At 46.3% G+C, this 23,474-nt stretch overlaps 1 protein-coding gene across 2 annotated transcripts in view; it reads right to left on the reverse strand.

Moving 5' to 3' along the window:
* Nucleotides 1-23,474, reverse strand: part of WASHC5 (WASH complex subunit 5) — a 49,848-nt gene that overhangs the window by 18,364 nt on the left and 8,010 nt on the right. For both annotated transcript variants that reach the window (XM_081204392.1, XM_081204391.1), the window contains exons 6-21: nt 22,072-22,261; nt 20,566-20,718; nt 18,631-18,744; nt 17,702-17,873; nt 16,229-16,356; nt 15,740-15,869; nt 13,276-13,388; nt 12,882-13,048; nt 7,769-7,844; nt 6,200-6,310; nt 5,924-6,064; nt 5,172-5,252; nt 3,481-3,582; nt 2,702-2,881; nt 1,147-1,271; nt 791-953 (exon numbers count right to left, since the gene is read on the reverse strand). In XM_081204392.1, coding sequence (XP_081060518.1) covers nt 791-953; nt 1,147-1,271; nt 2,702-2,881; nt 3,481-3,582; nt 5,172-5,252; nt 5,924-6,064; nt 6,200-6,310; nt 7,769-7,844; nt 12,882-13,048; nt 13,276-13,388; nt 15,740-15,869; nt 16,229-16,356; nt 17,702-17,873; nt 18,631-18,744; nt 20,566-20,718; nt 22,072-22,261 — 2,146 coding nt within the window. The remainder of the gene's footprint in view (nt 1-790; nt 954-1,146; nt 1,272-2,701; nt 2,882-3,480; nt 3,583-5,171; nt 5,253-5,923; nt 6,065-6,199; nt 6,311-7,768; nt 7,845-12,881; nt 13,049-13,275; nt 13,389-15,739; nt 15,870-16,228; nt 16,357-17,701; nt 17,874-18,630; nt 18,745-20,565; nt 20,719-22,071; nt 22,262-23,474) is intronic.

A 23,474-nucleotide genomic window follows, 5' to 3' on the forward strand; every position in this document is an offset into this window, starting at 1 on the left:
TTGTGGGGCTGGCAGTGGGGGGAAGCGCTGCTTTCCCCCACCGCCAGCCTCTAAGATCCCTGAAGCCTTTGGAGCGCAGCGGGACGTCGCGCTGTGCTCCAAAGGCTTCGGGTTCCTTTTGCTGAAGGCTTGAGGCTTCAGGGACAGCCTTTGTAGCCTCCACAGGGCAGCAGGGTGAAGGCACCCCGCTGCCCTGCGGAGGCTTTGCGCAGCCATTCCCAAGCTAGAACAGCGAGACGGAGCGCTGCGCAGCGCTCCGTCTCCCTGTTCTGGCTTTGGGCTTAGCCGCGCAGCCTGCATTCGCTCTATAGGACGCACACACATTTCCCCTTAATTTTTGGAGGGGAAAAAGTGCGTCCTATAGAGTGAAAAATACGGTACATAGTGTCCTTTGTTATAAGCACTGAATTAGAAGAATCAGGTTGAGAAAGCGCTGGGAAATATCCCTGTCCCAAGATATATGACGTGCTGGGAGACAATATTAGCCAACATGGACCTATGGCTTATAAAGCGATGGATTGCTAAATGGTAGTATTAAGTAAGAATTGTCAAGGCGTTCTTGCCATGCTAGGTGATGAACAACCTAACAACATCATAGTAAGCAATCAAAGGGTGACTGAAGGTCATTTTCTTGTTTTCGCTGAAGGTAGCGTAACTAAGCATGGCATGGGAAAATTGGGCAAATCCAAAAGGACAGAGGGCAGTTCTCTCCCCAAGATGCTGGAATTGCACCTCCCCAGGCAGCGGTCTGCTTTTGCTCAACTCCTGGAGCAGCCTACGCTTGGGTTACCTGCAGCTCTTTCACAATCATGAAGCAGAGAAGCCTGTCGAGACCATTCAGGCCAAAGGTGCCCAGGGTGTCCTGGATTTCGGAAAAGAGGCGGCTGTTGGACACTTCCTGGTGCGTTCGCAGATCGTACCAGGTGTTCAGGGGGTCAATGTAGCAGGCGCTTCTGCAAGAGGCAAAGAGCATGGAGAGGCTTCCATGAAACTTCTATGCCTAAGTCCTTATCTTTCCCATGTGTCCCCCCCCCCCCACAATTCTGGTGGGTAAATGTTCATCCCAAACTTTCCATAATACGTTTATGCAAATGCCAGGCTTTCAGAAACCTGGACAACAATATGCAAGCTGCACACAGTGCTCACTTTGGGTCTGTGATCCTCAGGATCTCTCGGCAGAGCCGGCCAATGAAGGTAGCGGATTCATCCACAGGTGCGAATGTTGGTATTGGGATATGTGTGGACTGATACATGCTTTGCCAGTCCTGGATCTGAAAGATACGCAGGTCGGAAGTAACTCTTAAGGCCTGTCTTTCATTACAACGATGACAACAACTACGGCATTATTAGTGGTACGGTATTTTACAAAACGGTTTTGCTTTGAGGTTCAAAACACCATGGCTTGTATCCAATGCGTTCCATCAGTAGAAGGATTTTTGCTTGTGTAAAAGACTTCCCCTGCCCTACGCCACACGCTTCGATTTGTTCTGGGGCTTCCCTCAACCCCACAGAGCAGATTTGGTGGAGAGGAGAGGAGAAAGGGGGTAGGTTCCATTTTGGAAATCATTGCACTGAAGGAACATATTAGCTGGATACCACCCCATGTTGCTATTACATCTGCCTTTGTGCAGCGATCGTTCTGTACATTGGTACCTCGGGTTAAGAACTGAATTCGTTCTGGAGGTCTGTTCTTAACCTGAAACTGTTCTTAACCTGAAGCACCACTTTAGCTAATGGGGCCTCCCGCTGCCGCCGCGCGATTTCTGTTCTCATCCTGAAGCAAAGTTCTTAACCTGAGGTACTATTTCTGGGTTAGCGGAGTCTGTAACCTGAAGCATCTGTAACCTGAACCGTCTGTAACCTGAAGAGTCTATAACCCAAGGTACCACTGTATTTTGGGTGCCCCTCAGCAAGATATGCTTAGTAGACCTTCTTCATTTCGGATGAGGTGGAGCACCAGTCCTAAATCAGATTGCTGCCCTCTACTGGTGCCTGAAATCCATTCAGGATGTACCATCAACAACAAAACAGCAAGTCATCTTCAGCTTCGCCTATCACCCTTCCCTCCTCTGCCCAATAAGTCTTGCACAATGGTTTGCTGCAGGTATCTGGAAACAGCAACTGGAACAACACAGACTAACTGGGGAAGGGCTCTAGAGAATCTGCTTTTGCATGTCCCAAACAGAGCTGGGAAAGATCCCTGCCTCCGGGAAGGTGCCTGCTTCCTAGTCAGTGGAGACCACCAGGGATCGGGAGCCTGCGACTCTCTGGATGCTGTTGGGACTACAAATTCCATCGTCCCTGATTACTGGCAACGCTGGCTGGAGCTGATGGGAGCTCGAGTCCAGCAACATCTGCAGGGCCACCGTTTCCCCATCCCTGGTGTAGACTACACTTAGCTGGATGGGCCAGCAGAGTAAAGGAAGCTTCCTAGGTTCTGAAGCTAAGAGCCCGATTCTAAATCTTTCACTGATGCACAAGCAAACTGTCCTGCGCTGGCTTGCATTGTGGTCACAGTGCAACCAATACTTGGATTCCAACTCTATATCTTTCCGGGCACTCCACCCCTTATCGCTAAATCTGCAAGTGGAGCTGATTGTAGGATCAAACACATTAAAAAAAGTGTTTGTGTGGAGTCAATATTTTCGAACTGCTCAGATTATGAGCAGTTATGAAGCTCATTGCCAAGAATAACTTGTACCTTGGTCCTCAAGAAGTTATTGCACTCCTGTTCCACATTGTAATTGATAATCCGGGACACCTCTTCCTGCCAAATCTTCAAGCCGTAGATGTTGACATAATCCTGGATATACTCAAAAGAGCGGTGGAACCCATCCATTGTGGCTGCCATGTCTTTCAGCTTGGGCATGAGTTCACTGGGCTGTGGAAAGAGGGAAGAAAATGAAAATGACACCCAGCATTTATTTCTCTTACAGTTCATCGTTGTTGTTTTTTGTAATCAGCAAGGTTGGGACAGGGGACAGAGAAAAGATTTAGACACCAAAGTAACAAATGCAATTTAAGCGAGAGTTTCTGTAGCGCCTGTCACAGGGAACTATAGCCTACACAAACTCTTGACACCCATGGTTTTCTTCTCTCCAAACAAACCACAGGAGGAAGCTAGGTTTTTTCTTGGATTTGTATCTTAGGTAATTTGGAGAGAAACTCTCCAAACTGTGGTTTGCACACAACACTAAGTCAGAACTCTGGTTCCTGCTTGGAGCGAAGGAGTCAAACGAGGGCAATCTGAGCTGCATGCACGAGCACTCAGCTTGCTCACAGTAAACCGTGGTTTCTCGTGACCGCGTTTTGTCATGGCATGCAAACCAATCTTGAGAGCAGAGCCCAAATCTGAAAAGAAAATATAAGCAAGCAAAGGAAGGAAGGAAGGCTGCATATAACTGTAATAGCAACTGGTCACAGCAAGTGGATGTAGGGAAGGAAAGAAAAATGGGGGAAATTGAGGGATGTGTTTGGCACCTTGGCTCTGGGGTTGAAGATAAGCCCTCTGTGCAGTGCTAGCGCCACTCGTTTCACCAACTCTTTCCTTATACCATCTTCTAGCAGCTGTTTGGGATCCACCTAAGGTGAGAAAACAAAGACAGAAGACATTATGTACAAAAGCCCACATACTTCCTATGAATGTCAATGCAAAACCTTGCAGCCGTGTGACAGGAGCAAGCCGGCAGGAATCACACAGAGCAATTTGGAGTTAATTCTTTATTAACAAAAACGGGAGTCAGGCCTAACCAGCACAGCAACTCACCTATGGCAGGTCTGGCCCCCATGAAGCAGTTGCTGACACTCAAGGACCCTGCCTCCCCACAGCCATCTAAGTCTCCTCCTCTCCAGGGTTCCCCCCCCCAAGCGATCTGAGACTGTGCCTGCGTGAAGCTAACTTCTCCTCTGCCCTTTTCATGCCTCTCCTGGTTCTGGGGGACCAGAGGAATTACCGTATTCTTCGCTCTATAAGACTCACTTTTCCCCCTCCAAAAATTAAGGGGAAATGTGTGTGTGTCTTATGGAGCGAATGCAGGCTCCATGACTTCAGTGAAAGCAACGCGAAGCCTCCGAAGCGCAGCGGGAGCGTTCCCGCTGCGCTCCGGAGGCTTCGTGTTGCTTTCGCTGAAGCCTGGAGAGCGAGAGGGGTCGGTGTGCACTCTTGCTCTCCTGGCTTCGCTTTGCTGGAGAGGTGCTCCGCAGCTTTCCCCCTCTGCGCAGCGCCCCTTTAGCTAAGTGGGAGGAGAAATGGAAGGGGCGCTGCGCAGAGAGGGAGAGAATTTGTTTTACTTGTTCTCCCCCTCTAAAACTAGGTGCGTCCTATGGTCGTGTGCATCCTATAGAACGAAAAACACGGTAGTTGCAGCAGAAGAGGGAGACACCCATGACTCTTCGCCAGCTGGACTCAACTCCGTCTTTCCGCCTCCTTTCTCTCCCACTTCTGCCTCAGCTACTTCAGCTTCTGCCTCTGATTCTGCCAGAGACTCCCCCCACTCACTAAGCCCTGTTACCCCATCAGCCTCCAGATCCCTCCTCCTCCCAGTCTGAGCACAGCTGCTTCTCAGAAATGCTTCAATTGTTTGTTATAAGCGCTCGTCAGCTTTCCACGAGAAAATGTCTCAAGGCGACTTGTAAATCCATAATACAGTGGTACTTCGGGTTAAGAACTTAATTCGTTCTGGAGGTCCGTTCTTAACCTGAAACTGTTCTTAACCTGAAGCACCACTTTAGCTAATGGGGCCTCCTGCTGCTGCCGGAGCACGATTTCTGTTCTCATCCTGAAGTAAAGTTCTTAACCCGAGGTACTATTTCTGGGTTAGCAGAGTCTGTAACCTGAAACGTCTGTAACCTAAAGTATCTGTAACCCGAGGTACCACTGTATACAACTTGGCAGTGGTTTACAACCAAATGCTCAGAAATATAGTTCCTAAAAGTGCTTGTCCTACAGGAACTATGGAAAGAGTGGGCCCTGGCATTGCAGCAAGCGGAAAAGCTTTAGCCTGGCACCTAAAAGCTGACAGTGATGGCACCAGGCATGCTTCCTTGGGGAGAGCATCCCATGGAAGCCACCACCGAAAAGGCCTATTCTTGCCTTGCTGCACTCTGCACCTGTCCTAGGGGAGCCACAGCTTTCTAGTTTTCTCCAGCCTGATGCAATGCAAAACGATTACCTTGATGATTCCGACCAGTGTCGTTTTCATCATCAGAATGCCTTCTGTGAAGATCGAGATGGCATGTGTAAGCTTAGCGACCTTTGGGGACAGGAGGAGAAGCTAGCAGTTAAAAAAGCAACAACTATAGTAGGGCAAATAATGGTCGCTTCCCCTCCTTCCCAACATGTTAAATAAAAACAAAACAAAACACAACACAGCAGAGGGCCTTCTCGGTAGTGGTGCCCGCCTGTGGAAGGCCCTCCCATCAGATGTCAAGGAAATAAACAACTATCTGGCTTTCGGAAGACATCTGAAGGCAGCCCTGTTTAAGGTAGTTTTTAATATTTACTGCTTTATTGTGTTTTTAATATTCGGTTGGGAGCCCCTCAGAGTGGCTGGGGAAACCCAGGCAAATGGGCGGGGTATAATAAATTATATGATGATGATGAAATTAGTTATTCCATTTACAGAGTGCTTTTTTTTACAGAGTCCCAGGGTGGTTTCATGAGACATCATCAAAAAGTATCGGTGGGCTGGGTTCGAGGGCTACCTGCCTGGGGAGCTCGTATCAGCTCTGCTGAAAAACCTCCTTTATTTCAGCAGCCATGGCACCAGTTGACTTATGTGGGAGGAGAAAGGAAAACTGAGTGGGAGCGGAACAGAACGGAGCCCTGAAGAGGATAACTCCACGCTGCAACAATTTGTTGTGCCTCTCGTTCCTATCAACCCGGTTCCTCCAGCGTCCCTGACCTCTTAAAGCTACGACGCACCTCATATCGCGGTACAAGCTGGGCATAATCCCGCAGCTTGTCTTTGTCCAGGCGGGTAGGCACTTCGATGATGTCGTGAGTCTGCAGTTTTATAATCTTCAGGAGGGATGTGAACATGCTCTCGGGGATGATCTGCAAAACCTTTCCCCCCCAGGCAAATCCCAGGAAGAACGGACACAGGTTTAGTAACGGCTCTCTTTAGGTGTAAAACAAAAGCAAATATCCACCCTCCCTTTTTAAAAACAAAAAAACCCAGGATTAGGAGGACGTTGCTACCTTTCTCACGTAGGAAACCAATTCACCCGAATAATACTGAGATACACTCAGAAGGTCGGGGCTGTTGGCTTGATTGATGCGAAGCAGAGGCATATCGAGAGCTGAAGCCAGCTAGAAGCAGAAGGAATAAGGGTTTAGGTTGCTATTCAGGGTGATATAAATAAATGATTAAAAACAAACAAACCCCAAAAATTAGATTTTTAAAAAGTTTAAATCGGATTTCTTTGATTTAAATTGGATTTAAAAAAATGCTTTGGGAGGAAAAACCTTTCTAAAGGTAGTTCTTATTTGAGTTACATTATAGTCCAAAGGATATTCATCAGTAAATAAGGATTTGTTTTAAGTTTTTCACGTGTGCTAAAACTTAGTCTAAGGTTGTTTTTTTTAAAATGTTGAACCACATCAGTTAACAAACATGGATACAGATGCTATAATGTTATTGTTTTAGTTAAATAAATTGTTTAAATTGTTATTAAGGAAATGATTGCTTTTCTCCTTCCAACAAAGTACTGTACAGCAGAAAAGTTGTCCACATATAAACACGTTAATTATGAAATTATTGTGAGGTTTAATAAGTTAACTGTCTATGTTAATAGTATAACCAAATCAGTAATTTTTGATATGACTACTCTGGAAATTTATTATTCCAAAAAATGAAACCTTCATCTAGTTGTAAATATTGAGATTATACCAGCAAGAATGAGTCTTTCCGTAAAAAAACATATAATTTAAATAAAGTCTTACTGACTAGTGATTTAAATCAAATCCACCCTGTTGCTAATGCAGGTGAGATAACCATGAGTTATATTCAAAGTTAACCTGCTGCCTTGCGGAACATCTTCAGAAGAAAAGGCTAAGAAGCAGAGCCTGCATAAATCTGGAATAGAGTCCCTAAGGCGGTTGGATGGTACCTTGTAGGCCTCCTTCCAGCCCAGCTGGTGCCAAACATATTGCTCTGCTTTCCTTTGGACCAAATCAGTGAGGCTGAAAGGGGGGCAGGTCTTGTTGTGTGGGCAGCCCAGGACCTCCATACCCAGGCCTGCAACCCACAGAGGTCCATTTGATGCTGGTAACGCAGCAAAAACTATGTGGGAGGCAGCAGCTACGAGTTACCGGTCTCTGCAGCCACAGCAGGCGCTGTGATTCTCCAGTGGTTTGACTTCACCCCTGGAGGCGCACTCCATTGTCTCTCGAGATGGATGGATGCCAGCAATACTCAAAGTAAAAATGATTGGTTTGTGGGGCATCAGGAATTGAATGTGAACCCTGTGTTTGGTCCAGCTGGGCTGGACTCGAATCCCACACTGGAAGTGGAGAGAGCGGAAACGTGGGGGGGGGGGGGGGAGGCGGCTTCAAGAATCCCATGCTCGAAACCCCACTGCAATTTCTGAAGTTTGCAGAATCACTTAAGGAAGCGCCACTTTGAGAGTTGAAAGATGACCAAGATCCGTTTGGCTCCGAGCTGGCGCAGAGGCGTTCTAGGCAGGAAACACCCTTTGGTTTCTGCAAAAGTAAATTAATAACGCCCGGCTCCTGCCAGTTTTTCTTAAAGCCCCCTTTCCTACTTACCTTTAAAAACGTGGCCCTGAGTTTTGTTACCATAGATGGGTTTGCCCTGATGCTTTCCTGCATGATAGATGTGAAACTGGAAGAAAAAAGGGAGGAGGGGAAATTAAGATCAGAATGAGCACCTGAAGTCATTCCTCCACGATCCTGTTCTCAGGGTAGTGCTACACACGGCCACACCACTTTGACACTGTAGTTCAGGGCTATAGCTCAGTGGTACAGCGTGCATGTTGTGTGCAGAAATAATAATAATAATAATAATAATAATAATTTATTATTTGTACCCCGCCCATCTGGCTGGGTTTCCCCAGCCACTCTGGGCGGCTTCCATAGAAGCCAAAAATACACTAAAATATCACACATTAAAAACTTCCCTGAACAGGGCTGCCTTAAGATGTCTTCTGAATGTCAGGTAGTTGTTTCTCGCTTTGACATCTGATGGGAGGGTGTTCCACAGAGCGGGCACCACTACCGAGAAGGCCCTCTGCCTGGTTCCCTGTAGCTTTGCTTCTCGCAATGAGGGAACCGCCAGAAGGCCCTCGGCGCTGGACCTCAGCGTCCGGGCTGAACGATGGGGATGGAGACGCTCCTTCAGGTATACAGGACCGAGGCCGTTTAGGGCTTTAAAGGTCAGCACCAATACTTTGAATTGTGCTTGGAAACGTACTGGGAGCCAATGTAGGTCTTTCAAGACTGGTGTTATGTGGTCTCGGCGGCCGTTCCCAGTCACCAGTCTGGCTGCTGCATTCTGGATTAGTTGTAGTTTCCGAGTCACCTTCAAAGGTAGCCCCACATTCAGGCTGTGACATCTCCAAGTCGAGACCCCTGCCTAAAACCCTGCTTGCCTCACATTTGAAAGTGGAGCCTGACTGGCAGGCGCCCCATTGCAAAATGTTCTCCCTTTTCCTGACAATTGCCGTATTTTTCGTTCCATAAGACGCACCTAGTTTTTAGAGGGGGAAAGCAAGAAAAATTCTGCGCAGAGCATGTAAGCGGCTCTCGCTTTTCTTGCTTTAAACCCTTCTGGCCCTCCTCCCGCTTCACTGAGAAGCCAGCAGAGCAAGAGCGATAGCTGCGCAGCGCCTCTTCTACTGGCTTCCCAGCGAAGCGGGAGGAGGGACGAAAGGGAGCCCTTACAATGTAAAGAAACTGAAGGTACATTCTTTCACCTTTGGTGGACGTGCCCAAGGATGAAGGCTTTCTGGGAAATGATCTATAATGAAATGAAAAAGGTATTTAAATATACCTTCTTGAAGAAACCGGAGGCCTTTCTCCTAGGCATAGTCGGCCAATTGGTGCCAAAGAAGGACAGAACTTTTTTATGTATGCAACAACAGCAGCAATAATTTTGATTGCAAAGTATTGGAAGACACAAGATTTACCCACACTGGAAGAATGGCAGATGAAGGTGACGGATTACATGGAATTGGCAGAAATGACTGGCAGAATCTGAGATCAGGGAGAAGAGTCGGTGGAAGAAGACTGGAAGAAATTTAAAGACTACCTGCAGAAATACTGTAAAATTAATGAATGTTGAAGGGATGTTGGACTGAAAATAAGCGGTATTGGTAAAAAGATGAATAAGAATATGTAAATGCGGACTGACAATGGTTGGAAATATATAGTTATAATAGGTTAAGATAATAAGTAAAGATAAATGATAGAGGGTAAGGATTTGCTGAACTAACTATGTGAACTGGAATACAGAAAAGGGGTGTGTGAGGAGGTCAGGAAATAAGTAAATGAAAGATACGACATGAAAATATTGATTGTTTTTCTCTTTTTTTTAACTTTCTTCTTTGTTGTTTATATACTTGGTTTTCGTATTTTTGTATCTCTTTTTTCTTTTTTATTATTGTTATGTTTTTTGTATTTTTCTATTTACAATTTTGTAATTTTTTATTGTCTGGAAACGTTTAATAAATATCATTTAAAAAAAGGAAAAAATAAAAGAAAAGAAAGGGAGCCCTTACAAGGGAGCGCTGAGCAGAGCCTGGCAGCGGCTCTTGCTGGCTTTTCTGGGAGGTGTGGGAAAGGACAGAGTGCAGCCCGTCAGTCCCTTTTCCCACCTCGCGGAAAAGACCCCAAGAGCCACAAACACACGCCACGCAGCTCTTTAAAGGGAATGCTGATAAGAGCCTGTATGCATCCCAGATGTGAATGCAGGCGTGAGGCTCTGCTCAGCGCTCCCTTTAAAGAGCCGCACGGAGCATGTGTTGCTGGGTTTTCCCCGATGAGGGAGAAGGACAGCCCATCAGTGCCTTCTCCCTCCTTGAGGAAAAGCCCCCAAGAACCGCACACACGCTCCACATGACTCTTTAAAGAGCACGCGGCAGCTCTTGCTGGATTTTCCAGGAGGTGGGGGAAGGGACAGAGGGCAGCATGTCAGTCCCTGCCCCCACCTCCCGGAAAAGCTCCCTCCTAGGGGAAAAGCCCGCAAGAGCCACACACATGCTCCGCGCGGCTCTTTAAAGGGAGCGCTGGCAGAGACTCCCGCCTGCATCCACTCCATAAGACGCACACACATTTCCCCTTACGTTTTAGGAGGGAAAAAGTGCATCTTATGGAGCGAAAAATACAGTAGGTCCACAGACCGTAAAAGCTTAGGGAGCAATCATAGCTCCACAACAGAAGGTTTCAAGGATTGAAGTTGAATCCTGACAAGACAGAAGCACTATTTTTGGGGAACAGGGGGCGGGCTGGTGTGGAGGACTCCCTGGTCCTGAATAGGGTAACTGTGCCCCTGAAGGACCAGGTGCGCAGCCTGGGAGTCATTTTGGACTCACAGCTGTCCATGGAGGCGCAGGTCAATTCTGTATCCAGGGCAGCTGTCTACCAACTCCACCTGGTACGCAGGCTGAGACCCTACCTGCCCGCGGACTGTCTCGCCAGAGTGGTGCATGCTCTGGTTATCTCCCGCTTGGACTACTGCAATGCGCTCTACGTGGGGCTACCTTTGAAGGTGACTCGGAAACTACAACTAATCCAGAATGCGGCAGCTAGACTGGTGACTGGGAGCGGCCGCCGAGACCACATAACACCGGTCTTGAAAGACCTGCATTGGCTCCCAGTACGTTTCCGAGCACAATTCAAAGTGTTGGTGCTGACCTTTAAAACCCTAAACGGCCTCGGTCCAGTATACCTGAAGGAGCGTCTCCACCCCCATCGTTCAGCCCGGACGCTGAGGTCCAGCGCTGAGGGCCTTCTGGCGGTTCCCTCATTGTGAGAAGCAAAGCTACAGGGAACCAGGCAGAGGGCCTTCTCGGTAGTGGCGCCCTCCTTGTGGAACGCCCTCCCACCAGATGTCAAAGCGATAAATAACTACCTGACATTTAGAAGACATCTTAAGGCAGCCCTGTTCAGGGAAGTTTTTAATCTGTGATATTTTACTGTATTTTGGTTTCTATGGAAGCCGCCCAGAGTGGCTGGGGAAACCCAGCCAGATGGGCGGGGTACAAATAATAAATTATTATTATTATTATATTCAAGGTCCGCCTGTTCGCGGTTCAGGTAGCACGTGATGGGAAAGGCCTGCATCTTCCGAGGTCGTGGAGGAAACCAGACAGAGCTAGGTGGACAAAGAGCTTGACCTTCTAGGCAACTTCCTATGTTTTCTACATTTCTAAACGGGGGCATAGCCTGGGACATGCGGACAGGCTTCTCTTCAGTAAGGAATCGGGATATCTATAATCATCTCTCTTAAAAACTCGGCATTAAGATTGGCCAAGCTAGGTATGTAATACCAGGAAGCAGCTCTTAAGTTCTTGTCTGCTTAACCGAACAATGTTTCTTGTTGTTGCTGAGATCTAGGATCCTGGTTTGTTCCCTATAAGACAAACAACAGAAAGACCTACGAAGATGTACTCAGGAAGCCTATATAAAAAGGGAACAAAGGTAAAGGGACCCCTGACCGTTAGGTCCAGTCATGGCCGACTCTGGGGTTGCGGCGCTCATGTCGCTTTACTGGCCGAGGGAGCCGGTGTACAGCTTCCGGGTCATGTGGCCAGCATGACTAAGCCACTTCTGGCGAACCAGAGCAGCACACGGAAACACCGTTTACCTTCCCTCCGGAGCGGTACCTATTTATCTACTTGCACTTTGATGTGCTTTCGAACTGCTAGGTTGGCAGGAGCAGGGACCAAGCAACGGGAGCTCACCCCATCGCGGGGATTCGAACCGCTGACCTTCTGATCGGCAAGCCCTAGGCTCTGTGGTTTAGACCACTGTGAAGCTGATACAAATAGGACAATAAACGATGCAAAACAGAACAAGCGCATGTGTCAATTTTGAGCAATGAGTCTTACCAATAATCTTAAATCCCTGGGAGTTGTATTTTAAACCAATGTCTAATCAAGCATTATGTTCTCCCAGCAGCTGACCAGATGCCTAGGCAAAGTCTATAAGCCAGGCAGGAATGCAATAGAAAGACCCGCCATCTTTCTTGTTGGCCACCCCAAATATTTACCTCCTGCCGTGTTGCATTTCCCTTTGACATGCACGCCTTGTTCATAATCCTCCAACCTTGCTTTCTCTGGTAGAATCTGTTTCAGCTTTGCTTCAGTCTGACTCAGACACCAAGTCAGGAGTGCAGTGAATCCAAGAGAGAAACAATGTACCTCTGGTTGCGAACGAGATCCGTTCCGGAGGCTTGTTCGCAACATGAAAAGAGCGCAACCCACAGCGGCGCATCTGCGCACACACGAGTTGCAATTCGCCGCTGCTGTGCATATGCATGATGCCATTTTGCTCATCTGCGCATGCGCGAGGGGCGAAACCCGGAAGTAACCCTTTCTGGTACTTCCAGGTCGCTGCAGGATGTAACCTGAAAGAACGTAACATGAGGTACGACTGTACAAACAGGCAGTGGCAGCATGCGCCCTTTGGGTCTGGTAGGGCAGAAGGCAAGGAGCCCAACAGTAGATGGCGCCATAGCCAAGGAGAGGAGGAACCAACTAATCCTAGTTTTGTCCTCCTTCTGCTTTCTGCTGAGCTCTACAAAGGCAATACTAAAATAAAATTGAGGATGGAGCCAGCAGGCAGTGGTACCAACTAGAATAGGAGCCCCACACTCCATAGAAGAGGCAGCAAGCACATGCAAACGCTTCTGGGACCCTACCTGTCAATCAGCTGCCAGGCGTATGAAAGATCTCCAACTATCTGCATGGTGATCAAAACCTCTTCCTTAATGTTGATAGTTCTGATCATCTGATGGAGAAACTTGCGAGTGTCAGCAAGGAACTGACATATTTGCAGGTTGGACTCCAGTTGGTGAAATTCTTGAACCTGCATATTAAGAATTAGAAACATAGTGTGTGTGTTGTTGTTTTTTTTTTGGGGGGGTTATTAAAATGCCTAAAAACAAACAGGAGAGATTTTAAATTTGGCTACTCCTTAAATAAATCCCAATTGGTATGGAGTTCTATAGCAACTGGTCTTATGACAATGTTGCTTGAGTCCACATAAGAAATTATACCCAGAAAATGGCACGACCACCGCCTCCTCTCCCTTACCTCTTCTAAAGCTTGTATTAATTGCACAGTTTTCCTGCCCGCTGCAGTGGAGTCATCGTAATTCAGAGACATTATTTGTTTGGCGATTTCCCTGAACCAGGCTTGCAGATTTTCTGTTTTTAGTGGGAAAACGGGAGAAGAGACAAATTATTAAATTAGTGCAACTGAAACCAAAAGAGAGAGCGCTACCAGCCCCCAGCTCACAAACTGTAAACATCCAAATATCAAGGAAATATTTTGAAAGAAACAAAAATGTATCAGGGTCGGGAGGGTGGTAGTATCCCTAAAGTTTGCGCTATACACATCTACACGAATGCTGTGCTTGCACGTGAAACCATAATTTTGCACAGAAGTGGCTAATCTCTGAAGATCCTACTATCCTTGATCACTGAGACATGATGGCTGGGGGAGATGGGAGTTGGAGCACAGAAGCTGGAAGACTAACCAGTTCCCCACCCCAATTTAGAATTATGAGAAGAGCCACAACAAAGTTTGGGCTCATGTGTTCCTCCTCCCATGTGGCGGAAACTTTCATTTCCCTTTTAAGACCACGGCTCTTGTGTCTGAACCCAGACGAACTGTGGTTTGCCTTTAGGGTTAATGAAAACAAGTCTACTTCAAACCATGGTTTACGAAAGTGGCTCGCTTTCTTTTTTTTCTTTTTATTGGAATTTTATTTACAACGTAACATAAACCAGCCCCAATACAGGAATCCACCCTCATTAAGCGTGAACACAACATACAGTGAGCATAACATACAACAATACAAACAACCAAATAAAATACTTCCTTTATCCTGTATCTGGCCTCCTTATTTACTTCTTATAAACTGTTTCCTTTATGAATAATTATTAAGATTTTTCTAATTATAACTTAAATATCCACAAAGTCTCCTGCAGACATACAAGTCCAGCTATGTATTTTAGGGCACTGTTTTGTGAAGTATTCTCTGCATTTCCCCCATGATTTTTGAAACTCTTGTCTAGTGTGATCTCTAGTTCAGTGTTTCCCAACCGGTGTTCCCCGGCACACGAGTGTGCCGTGAGACACCGGCTGGTGTGCCGCGAGATGCCTGGAGGGAGGCGGGCGAGTCGGGCGGCGAGAGGCGGGGCGGGGGCGGCGAGGAGAGGCCGCGCCTCCTGCTGCTGCCTGGCGCTCCTCCTCGCAGCCGGCAGCGCTGCCTGGGCGCCTCCGCGCGACTCTGTCTCGCTGGGTTTGGTCTCCCAGCAGAGACGGGTCACACGCGCCCCTCCCTCCCTCCCTCAGCCTGCGCGGAGGCGGATTGAGCGCAGCTGAGAGGAGCTGCCGAGGGAAAAAACGTTCACTTTTGTGCGTCCCTCCCGGCGTGACGCTGCGCGCTGACGTCACGGGGCGGGGCTTTAATGGTGGTGTGCCGCGAGATTTTTTTTTAGTACACAGGTGTGCCGTTGCCCAAAAACGTTTGGGAAACACTGGTTGCCTCTGTTAATCTAGCCAGTTCAATATACTCTAACAGTTTGTCTTGCCATTCCCTTTTTGTTGGCAGAGTTTCTTTTTTCCAGTTTTTAGCAACGAGAATCCTCGCCGCCCCTATGGCAGAAGAATATTTTCTGATCTTCTCTTGCTATATCTGTGTCCGTTATCCCTAGTAGAAAAGCTTCTGTATTTTTCATAAAGTTATACTTAAACACTTTTTTTTAAGCTTGTCATATACTGTGTTCCAGAAGTGTTCCAGAAAGTGGCTCGTTTTCATTCAGGGTTCAGACGCAACACTGAACCGTGGTTAGTTGAAAATGGAAGTTGACGCTTCCACTCTTCTCTCCATTGCAGAACTGGAGAACCAAGCGCACAAGACCAACGCGCACAGATGTTCATCCTTGCAATGGTGTGAGTTGGGCTTCTACTGATTCAAACTGATCAACGCAAATCTTTGCAGAGCCTTCAAAGCTTGGCGACATGAAAAAGACCGCATGCATCTCTCACTAAAGGAGCACGGGTTGATTTTTGTCGCAAGCCTTGGAAAGTCTTCTACTTGGTACCAGTTGCCAGTTGGAATCATAGTCTAGCTGGAACCCCATCAACCAGACATAATATAAATGAGCTCGCAAAAGGCTTACCTCAAAGGAAATCGAAAAATATTGATTATTGCTTCCTGCTCCCCAATTGCTTCCCAATTGTTCTCTTGGAACAATAAGAAACCAAGAAGAAAGAAAATTCATCAAGGAATGGGGGAAATCTGAGGAATATTTGAAAAGCTTCTGTATACATTTGAGTTCATTAGTAGGATTAACATAAAACAAGCGGTTAAAGGTAATGTTAAAGAAAAACCAGGGAGTTAACTGATAAATGGAATCAAATGCAGTATTAAAAATTAAAATGAAAAGAAACCGCAAAAGGGGTAGAGGAAAGTAAAAACATTTAAGTTCACTGGGAAGGTAGTTTCCAAAACTGAAAAATAAAATTCATTTTTTTTAACGGCTCTTACCATTTTTCTCCACTCTTGTTAGAGGCTTAACGCCTGAAAAGACATCAGCCAGCTCAGTCATCCTTTCGGATCCTTCCGTTTTGTAGCTTTCCCATTTTGTTTGCTTTTCGGACAGCATCTGCTTGAACATCTGACGAAAAAGCAAGGCCTGAGTCTAAAACAGAACAACCTGCCGCGACTGGAAAATTACAGCAACAGCAACAATACCATTTGGCATGGACTGATCTAGACTAGGGATCCGTTGTAGGCTTTTGGGTGAACATTTATGCTGAAAATAGAAAAATAATGCTGGAAAGCTGGAGGTTTCTGTGCATTTTCCCCCCTACGGGCTGAAGAGGCAAGCCACTTTAGCAAATAAAAAGATGCTTGCTTCTTCAGCAGCACAGATGATTGCAGTGGAAATGTCAAAGGAAGCCTCTGACTTGTGTACGGTTCTCTCACAAGCGCATTCTAGGCATAGGGTGTATGTACGCAGGATGTTTTTGTTACCTCTTTCAATATGAATTCGAACTGTGCTATATCCAGGAGAAGCTGGAAAAGGATCTTGGGGTTGTACTTGGAATCTGTTTGAACCTGGTCCTTTATTTGGCGGAGGCGCTTGTTGTTTGGATCGTAAGCTAAGGAAAAAGAGCAGAAAGTAAAGGCTTCCTCGAGTGCTGCTGTTTTGCAACACCCACCTTCCCCCTCAACGATCTCAACGGAGAAGATTTAATGTGCTCTTGGTCGCATGAACGTAAAACAGGGAGGATAAAAATCAATGATATTTTTTTAAAAAATAATAATTAAAATTGATTTTTTTAAAATTTAAATTGGATTCTTTTGATTTAAATGGGGTTTTAAAAAGAAAATGCTTTTTTTGGGGGGGGGGATCTTTCTAAATATAGGTAAAGAGACCCCTGACCATTAGGTTCAGTCGTGGCCGACTCTGGGGTTGCGGCGCTCATCTCGCTTTAGTGGCCGAGGGAGCCGGCGTACTAAATATAGTTTTCTATTTAACTTACATTATAGTCCGAAGGCCATTCATCAGGAAATACGGATTTGTTTTTAAGTTTTTCACGTGTGCTAAAACTCAGTCTAAGTTTTTTTTTAAATTGCTTAACCACATCAGTTAACAAACATGGAAACATATGCTATAATGTTATTGTTTCAGCTAAATAAATTGTTTAAATTTTTATTACGGAAACGATCGTTTTTCTCCTTCCAATAAAGTACAGCAGAAAAGTTGTCCGAATATAAACAGTTAACTTATTGAACCTCATAATAATTTCATAATTATCAGTCTATGTATTTCTAATAGCATAACCTGAAATATACTCGGAGTAGAGAGTGGATTTCATGCTCTTTATTCAGGTCATAGTGGTGAGGAGGAATGGAAGTTCCCCCAGAATGTCTGCTTTATATAAATTATTTACACAATGGGCCCCATGTGATTGGCTAATTCCGGGATTCACCTGTAGGCCAATCAGGTTGCGGATTGACTTTCACCTGGAGCTGGATTGGGTGGCTCCTGTGGACCAATCAGACTGCTGCATTCTGAATCCTATTGTTCTAGGGCCAATCAGACTGCTGCATTCTGAATCCTATTCAATTCAGTACATAATCTTCACAGAACTCTAGTCCAATGGTTGCCATCAATTTGATTTGAATTAATTTTATGATGAAATGATTTTAGAATGTTGTATTATTTTATTGTTGTTAGCCGCCCTGAGCCCGGCTTTGGCTGTGGAGGGCGGGATATAAATAAAATATTATTATTATTATAACATAACCAAATCAGTAATTTTTGATAGAACTGTAAAAAGTACTCTGCAAATTTATTATTCCAAAAACAAAACCTTCATCTGGTTGTAAATATTAAGATTAAACCAGCAAGAATGAGTCTTTCTGTAAAAAAAACATGATTTAAATCAAGTCTTAATGACTTGTGATTTAAATTAAATCCTCCCTGGTGGAAAACATTACCCGAGTCTGCAGTATGCAGCATCATCCACCGTATCGCCACGTTGCAGTCCCTTAAGCAGTTCAGTAGTTTGGGGATATTGTCCAGCACCATCTCCTCCCTCAAGCAGCCTTCCTTAAGAAACTGCTGCACCTGGGTGTGGACTCGCTCCCTGACTGAGGCGCATCTGCCGGCCTTCGAAAGACAGAAATCAAAGGAGCGTTACTGCAAAACAGGCGGAACCCGGTAGGGCTCTAGGTCAGAGGGATGTCGTACGTGTTAGGATATTTCCGTTCCACCTTAAAAGGGAGCAGGATGTTTGTGTCACAGCCTGCGTATTTCCTGTTTTCACAGGATGTTTCTGTTGTGTCTTTGCTTTCGTTCTCTCTCTGTCCGAGACACTGACGCAGGCAGTCATGTCTTTCTTTGTTCTGATCAACGCTGAATAAAGCTTGTAACTAATGCTCTCCTGAGTGCAACTTTTGGCTGTGCATTATCTGCTGACAGAGTGTGCATGAGCTCTAGATGTTGGGCTATTTTCTAGAAACTCATGTCGCTAATCGATGATACTGCGTGCCTACGGGAGATCAATGGATCATCCGGCAAACGGCTTGGGGCCATGATGGACTTTATCTCCCTGGCAGTATCCCAACTGACTGAGGCGCATCTGCCGGCCTTCGAAAGACAGAAATCAAAGGAGCGTTACTGCAAAACAGGCGGAACCCGGTAGGGCTCTAGGTCAGAGGGATGTCGTACGAGGCTCTCAAAAAGCCGTTCCTCTGCCTTCGCCCATCTCCAGCTGCTTCGGACTACAACTTCCATCAGGCCCAGCCTCCATGGGAACTGTAGTCCGCCTGGAAGGCACCAGGACGGTAAAAGCGGAGCTAGAAGCATCACAGAGCAGGACATTTAAGGAAATTCCACTTTGCGAAGGAAACCGCATTTTGCCAACCTGTTCCTTGACATTGGAAAGATCCAGCGTGTAGTTCAGAGCCATTTTCGCAGCTTTGTAAGGCTCCCAGGCTTCTGCCAGGTTCACACACATCCCCATATAAATGCTAATTACCTGCGGAGAGAAACAGAATGTAAGAGGCAACCTGTGGGACCATCTGGCTCTCTGGGATTTCGGACAGGATTATCTCCCGGCCCTCGAACTGGCACCTTCTGCGCATAGCTGTCAACCGTCCCTTATTTGGCGGGAAAGTCTCTTATCCTAGTGCCGTGTCCCACTGCCGTCCCTTACTGATGATGTCCCTTAAATTTCCCGGGTTTCAAAGGAAGCAGCTCCTCTCCCCCCCTTCCTGCCGGCCACAGAGGAGGGAGGCTCCAACTGTGTTGCTTGGCTGTGTTGCTCACCCAATAATGAGTCTAAGAACGACTGGGGGGTGGAGCTTGCATGCCTTGTGCCAATTAAATTAAATCGGACGCGCTGCCTGGGGACTTGCCTTTGCTCAGCGCTTCCCAGCGGAGAGGTGATGGTGGTTTTCCTTGCTGCATCCCCTTTGCCGGGTTGCTGTGCTGTGGGAACCACCGCTTGAGGCTTCGTTTGGCTGCTGGCTGGGCTTTCTGCCTTTGGCTCGGAGGGGCTCAGAAGTTGAACCTCCCTGTGCCCTGAAAATCCCTTATTTTGGCTGCTGGTCCCTTATTTTCAAATCTGTAAGTTGACAGCTATGCTTCTGCATGCCAGGCAAATGCTGTACCACTGAGCTACAGCCCTTCCCCAGCCAAGCTCCTATCAAGCCAAGTTATCTCGGATACTCATATTTATGCTTCTGCAGTACTTCCGCCAACCAAACCTACGAGCAATGGCCAACATCAGAAGTGACGCTGGCCCGTCTTCTAGCTATGTTTGGGAAGTTGGATCCCAGCGAAGTCTAAACGATGGTTTCCCACACTTGGGCCTCCAGCTGTTTTCAGACTACAACCCCCATCATCCTTGACCAACGGTCCTGCTAGCTAGAGATGATGGGAGTTGTAGTCCCCAAACAGCTGGAGGCCTACGTTTGGGAAACACTGGTCTGAATGGGTTGACAGGGGGCGGGGCTGACAGGGGAGGGAGCCCAGGCAGAAAGCACGTTGCCATTGGCTCCCGACAGATCCATCAATGTCCTGAGGGAACAGCTGGTGCAGCCTCCCTTTCCATCTTCCGGGGGTCACATGCCAGTGGTGGGTGGGGCCAGAGGCAAAAGTGGGAGGGGCAAATGCTACTTTTGTACATGAGGATTCGTTAGGGGGTGTGGCTAGGGAGACGTGCGGTCTGGAGAAAGTCCTGAGGGCCTGACAAGAGCGGCCTGAGGGCCACACCGTTCCCCGAGCCTCAGGTTCCTAACCCCTGTGCTCTATGCTTAATATCCTTTTTTTAAAAGAATTTTTATTTTTTCAAATGCTTTTTATTGAATTTTCTTTAACACAAACAAATAAAATAAATACCCTAATATTCCACAATCATATGTATACTTATTTTCTAAACGCTCTATCCTGCACGGACTTCCCTCCCTCCCTTCAACAGGTTTTCATATTATTCTCTTTTTTTCGCAGATTCTTAATTACAATCTATACACATCACAAATTTATTTTAATCCTACTAGAGTCTTTAAACTTCTACAATTGCTGCTTATATATTCAACAAATTTACTCCCTTCCTTTTTGAACTTTGTTTCCTCTTGGTTACAGATCCTGTGGGTAAGTTTTGCTAATTCTACATATTCAACCATTTTTGTCTGCCACTCCAAGTTTTAGCATTTTTAAAAGTTGTAAACCTTTGCGCTCGGCTGCCACGGCAGAAAGGAAGCACATAAGATGCAGTAAATAAGAAACAAACAAGGAGGAGATGCGCTTCCAAATCTATTTGGGCTGTTTCGTTGCTTCAGCTCCGAACCGTATTTACCCAGTTGTCTGGGAAATATTTGTCCACGATCTCCCTCATCTTCGCTTGCTGCATGTGCAGAATGGAGGCATCAAAATAAAGCGCCACATACAACATGGCCGCCTGAGGAGCGAGGGCGACGCTGCGGTGCTCTGGTAACGGGTACGCGGAAACCTGAAATGGGAGGAGAGCAACAGGAAGAGGGAGACAACAAGTCAATCGACACCATTTAGACATAGAACAGTATGATACAATACAATATTTTTATTGTCATTGTCCCATACAGAACAATGAAACTGAAAATCTACATAAAACGTTCAAAAACCCCTAAAAACTCTGAAACCCCATTTTAAAATACAATATACTATAGAGACTCCTTATACTGCGTTTAGGGATGCGGGTGGCGCTGTGGGTTAAACCACAGAGCCTAGGACTTGCCGATCAGAAGGTCGGTGGTTCAAATCCCCGTGACGTGGTGAGCTCCCGTTGCTCAGTCCCTGCTCCTGCCCACCTAGCAGTTCAAAAGCACGTCAAGTGCAAGTAGATCAATAGGTACTGCTCTGGAGGGAAGGTAAACGGCGTTTCCGTGCGCTGCTCTGGTTCGCCAGAAGCGGCTTAGTCATGCTGGCCATATGACCTGGAAGCTGTATGCCGGCTCCCTCGGCCAATAAAGCGAGATGAGCGCCGCAACCCCAGAGTTGGTCACGACTGGACCTATTGGTCAGGGATCCCTTTATCTTTACCTATACTGCGTTTAGAACAGGAATTGCATTTGGGTAGAAACTGTTTCTCAGGCGACTAGTCCTAGTTTTTATAACCCTGTACCTTCTTCCAGAAGGCAGAAGCTGAAAGAGATCATTTCCGGGGTGCACACTATCCTGCGCTATCTCTGCAGATTTCTTATGGCACCTGACAGCATAGATTTGATCTAAGGTGGGAAGAGTGCACCCAATTATTCTCTCTTCAGTCTTTACAATCCTGGACAGCATTGTTTTTTCCTTGGCCGTGCAGCTCCCAAACCACACACACAGACCATAAGTTAATACACTCTCCGCAGTACAATGGTAAAATGCCATCAACAGGTCCTTTGAGAGATTGTTTTTCCGGAGGATTCTCAGAAAATATAACCTCTGCTGTGCTCTTGTCATCAGGTCTTTGCTTTTTTAATCATATTTTTATATGTGTTGGCTGGGGTATAAACAATAAAATTGTTATTACGAGTGTCTGCACAGAGTGGCTGGGGTAGAAACAATAAAATTGTTATTACGAGTGTCAAGTTAGGCCTAGAGGCACAGTGAGAATCAGTGAGATGCGGTGCCTAGAGTGTCAGACTAGGACCTGGGAAGTCCGGGTTCGAATCCCCACTCAGTCACATGACGCTCACAGGGCAATCTTGGGTCAGTCACTGGCTCTCAGCATAACCAACCTCACAGGATTGTTGGGGTTAAATGAACACCTCAGAGGAAAAGGTGGGATGCAAATGCGATAAGTCAATAAACAGGTCTTTCCTGGCACACTGAGACTCACCTGGTTGTATATATCATCCGACCTCAGCCGGCCAATGACCATGCTGATGAAGGTTTCGTTTATGGGTACCCTGCTGAAGTAGCTCTCTGGGTAATTTGCAGGCCTCTTCGCTCCAGGCTGACTCGAATACCCCGTGCTCCGGAGCAGCTTACATATGTCGTCCATGTTGGAATCAGCAGAACGGGCAGCGCTGGTTGGCAAAGAGAGAAAAAGGAGCTTCGGGAGCAAGAACAGAGGAAAAAACACGAAAAAAGGGACAGAGGACGACTCTTGCAAGCAAGGAACACTGACGCAATCTCAAATGAATTCAGCTTTGAGAGGTCGAATCCTTAGAAGCAATACGTCAGGTGTGCTCTAGCTGGTCTTATTGTTTACATTTTATGCGTTTCCAAAGCGGCATAGGTGGCTGATGATGCCATCCTCGTTTTATCTTCACAACAACCCTGTGGAGTAAGTTAGGCTGAGAGAAAGAGAGAGAGAGCTATTTGCCCAAGGTCAACCAGTGAGCTTCATGGCTGGGTGGGGATTCGAACTCGTTTCCTAGGTCCTAGTGGAGCATGGCAATTCCCAGATTGCCTCAGGTGGCGAAAAGCGGTGAGCTGCCCCTGCGTCCTAGTTTAACACTCTACACAACCATACTGGCTCTCTTAAATCTTTTTATATTGTATACATTTTTATTGGTGGCCGATACATTTTGTTTTGTGTCGGTTGTCAATCGCCTTGAGTTTTCTTGGACGAGGAGTGACGGATAAATATTGCTAAATAATCATAATGATATAGATTAAAATGTGAGCTAATGAATCTTAAGTTCAAATCTTCCTTCACTTTGGGCTTCCTAGGATACTTGTAGAGATATTTTGAGGGGTCTGCTCCACACCCAAGCAGAACCCATGTGTGTGTGTGATGGGTATAAGTGCTGGACTAGGATCTGCAAGAACCAGGTTCATATCTTCACTTAGCCATGAAGCTCACTGGGGGATTTTGGACCAGTCACTATCTCTCAGCCTAACCTACCTCACAGGGCTGTTGCGAGGATAAAAATGGGCTGTGATTGATTTGTTACCTCAGGATAAAAATTGTTCGAAAAACAAATAAATACATAAATAAGGGTTGGCAGGCATACGGGACAGGGCCTTCTCAGCAGTGACACCCAGTCTCTGGAATTTCCTTTTCAGCTAGCTGTGCCTGGATTCCTCCCATTCTGTTTCAAGGGCATCCTTCTCTACCAGGCTTTTTAAAAATAAAGATTGAGTTTTCTGTTCCCCAACTGCTTCTTATTTTTCCTAGCTTCCTAAAATCCTTAATTTTAAACTTGTTAGTTTTGATAGCCTCCTAATTATGACAGCTGATTTACGCATAATCCCATTAAGGCGTTGGCACAATATCTTCTTATATAGAAAGAA

The sequence above is a fragment of the Podarcis bocagei genome (assembly GCF_964188305.1).
Source record: "Podarcis bocagei genome assembly, chromosome: 8".
Taxonomy (NCBI): Eukaryota; Metazoa; Chordata; class Lepidosauria; order Squamata; family Lacertidae; genus Podarcis; species Podarcis bocagei.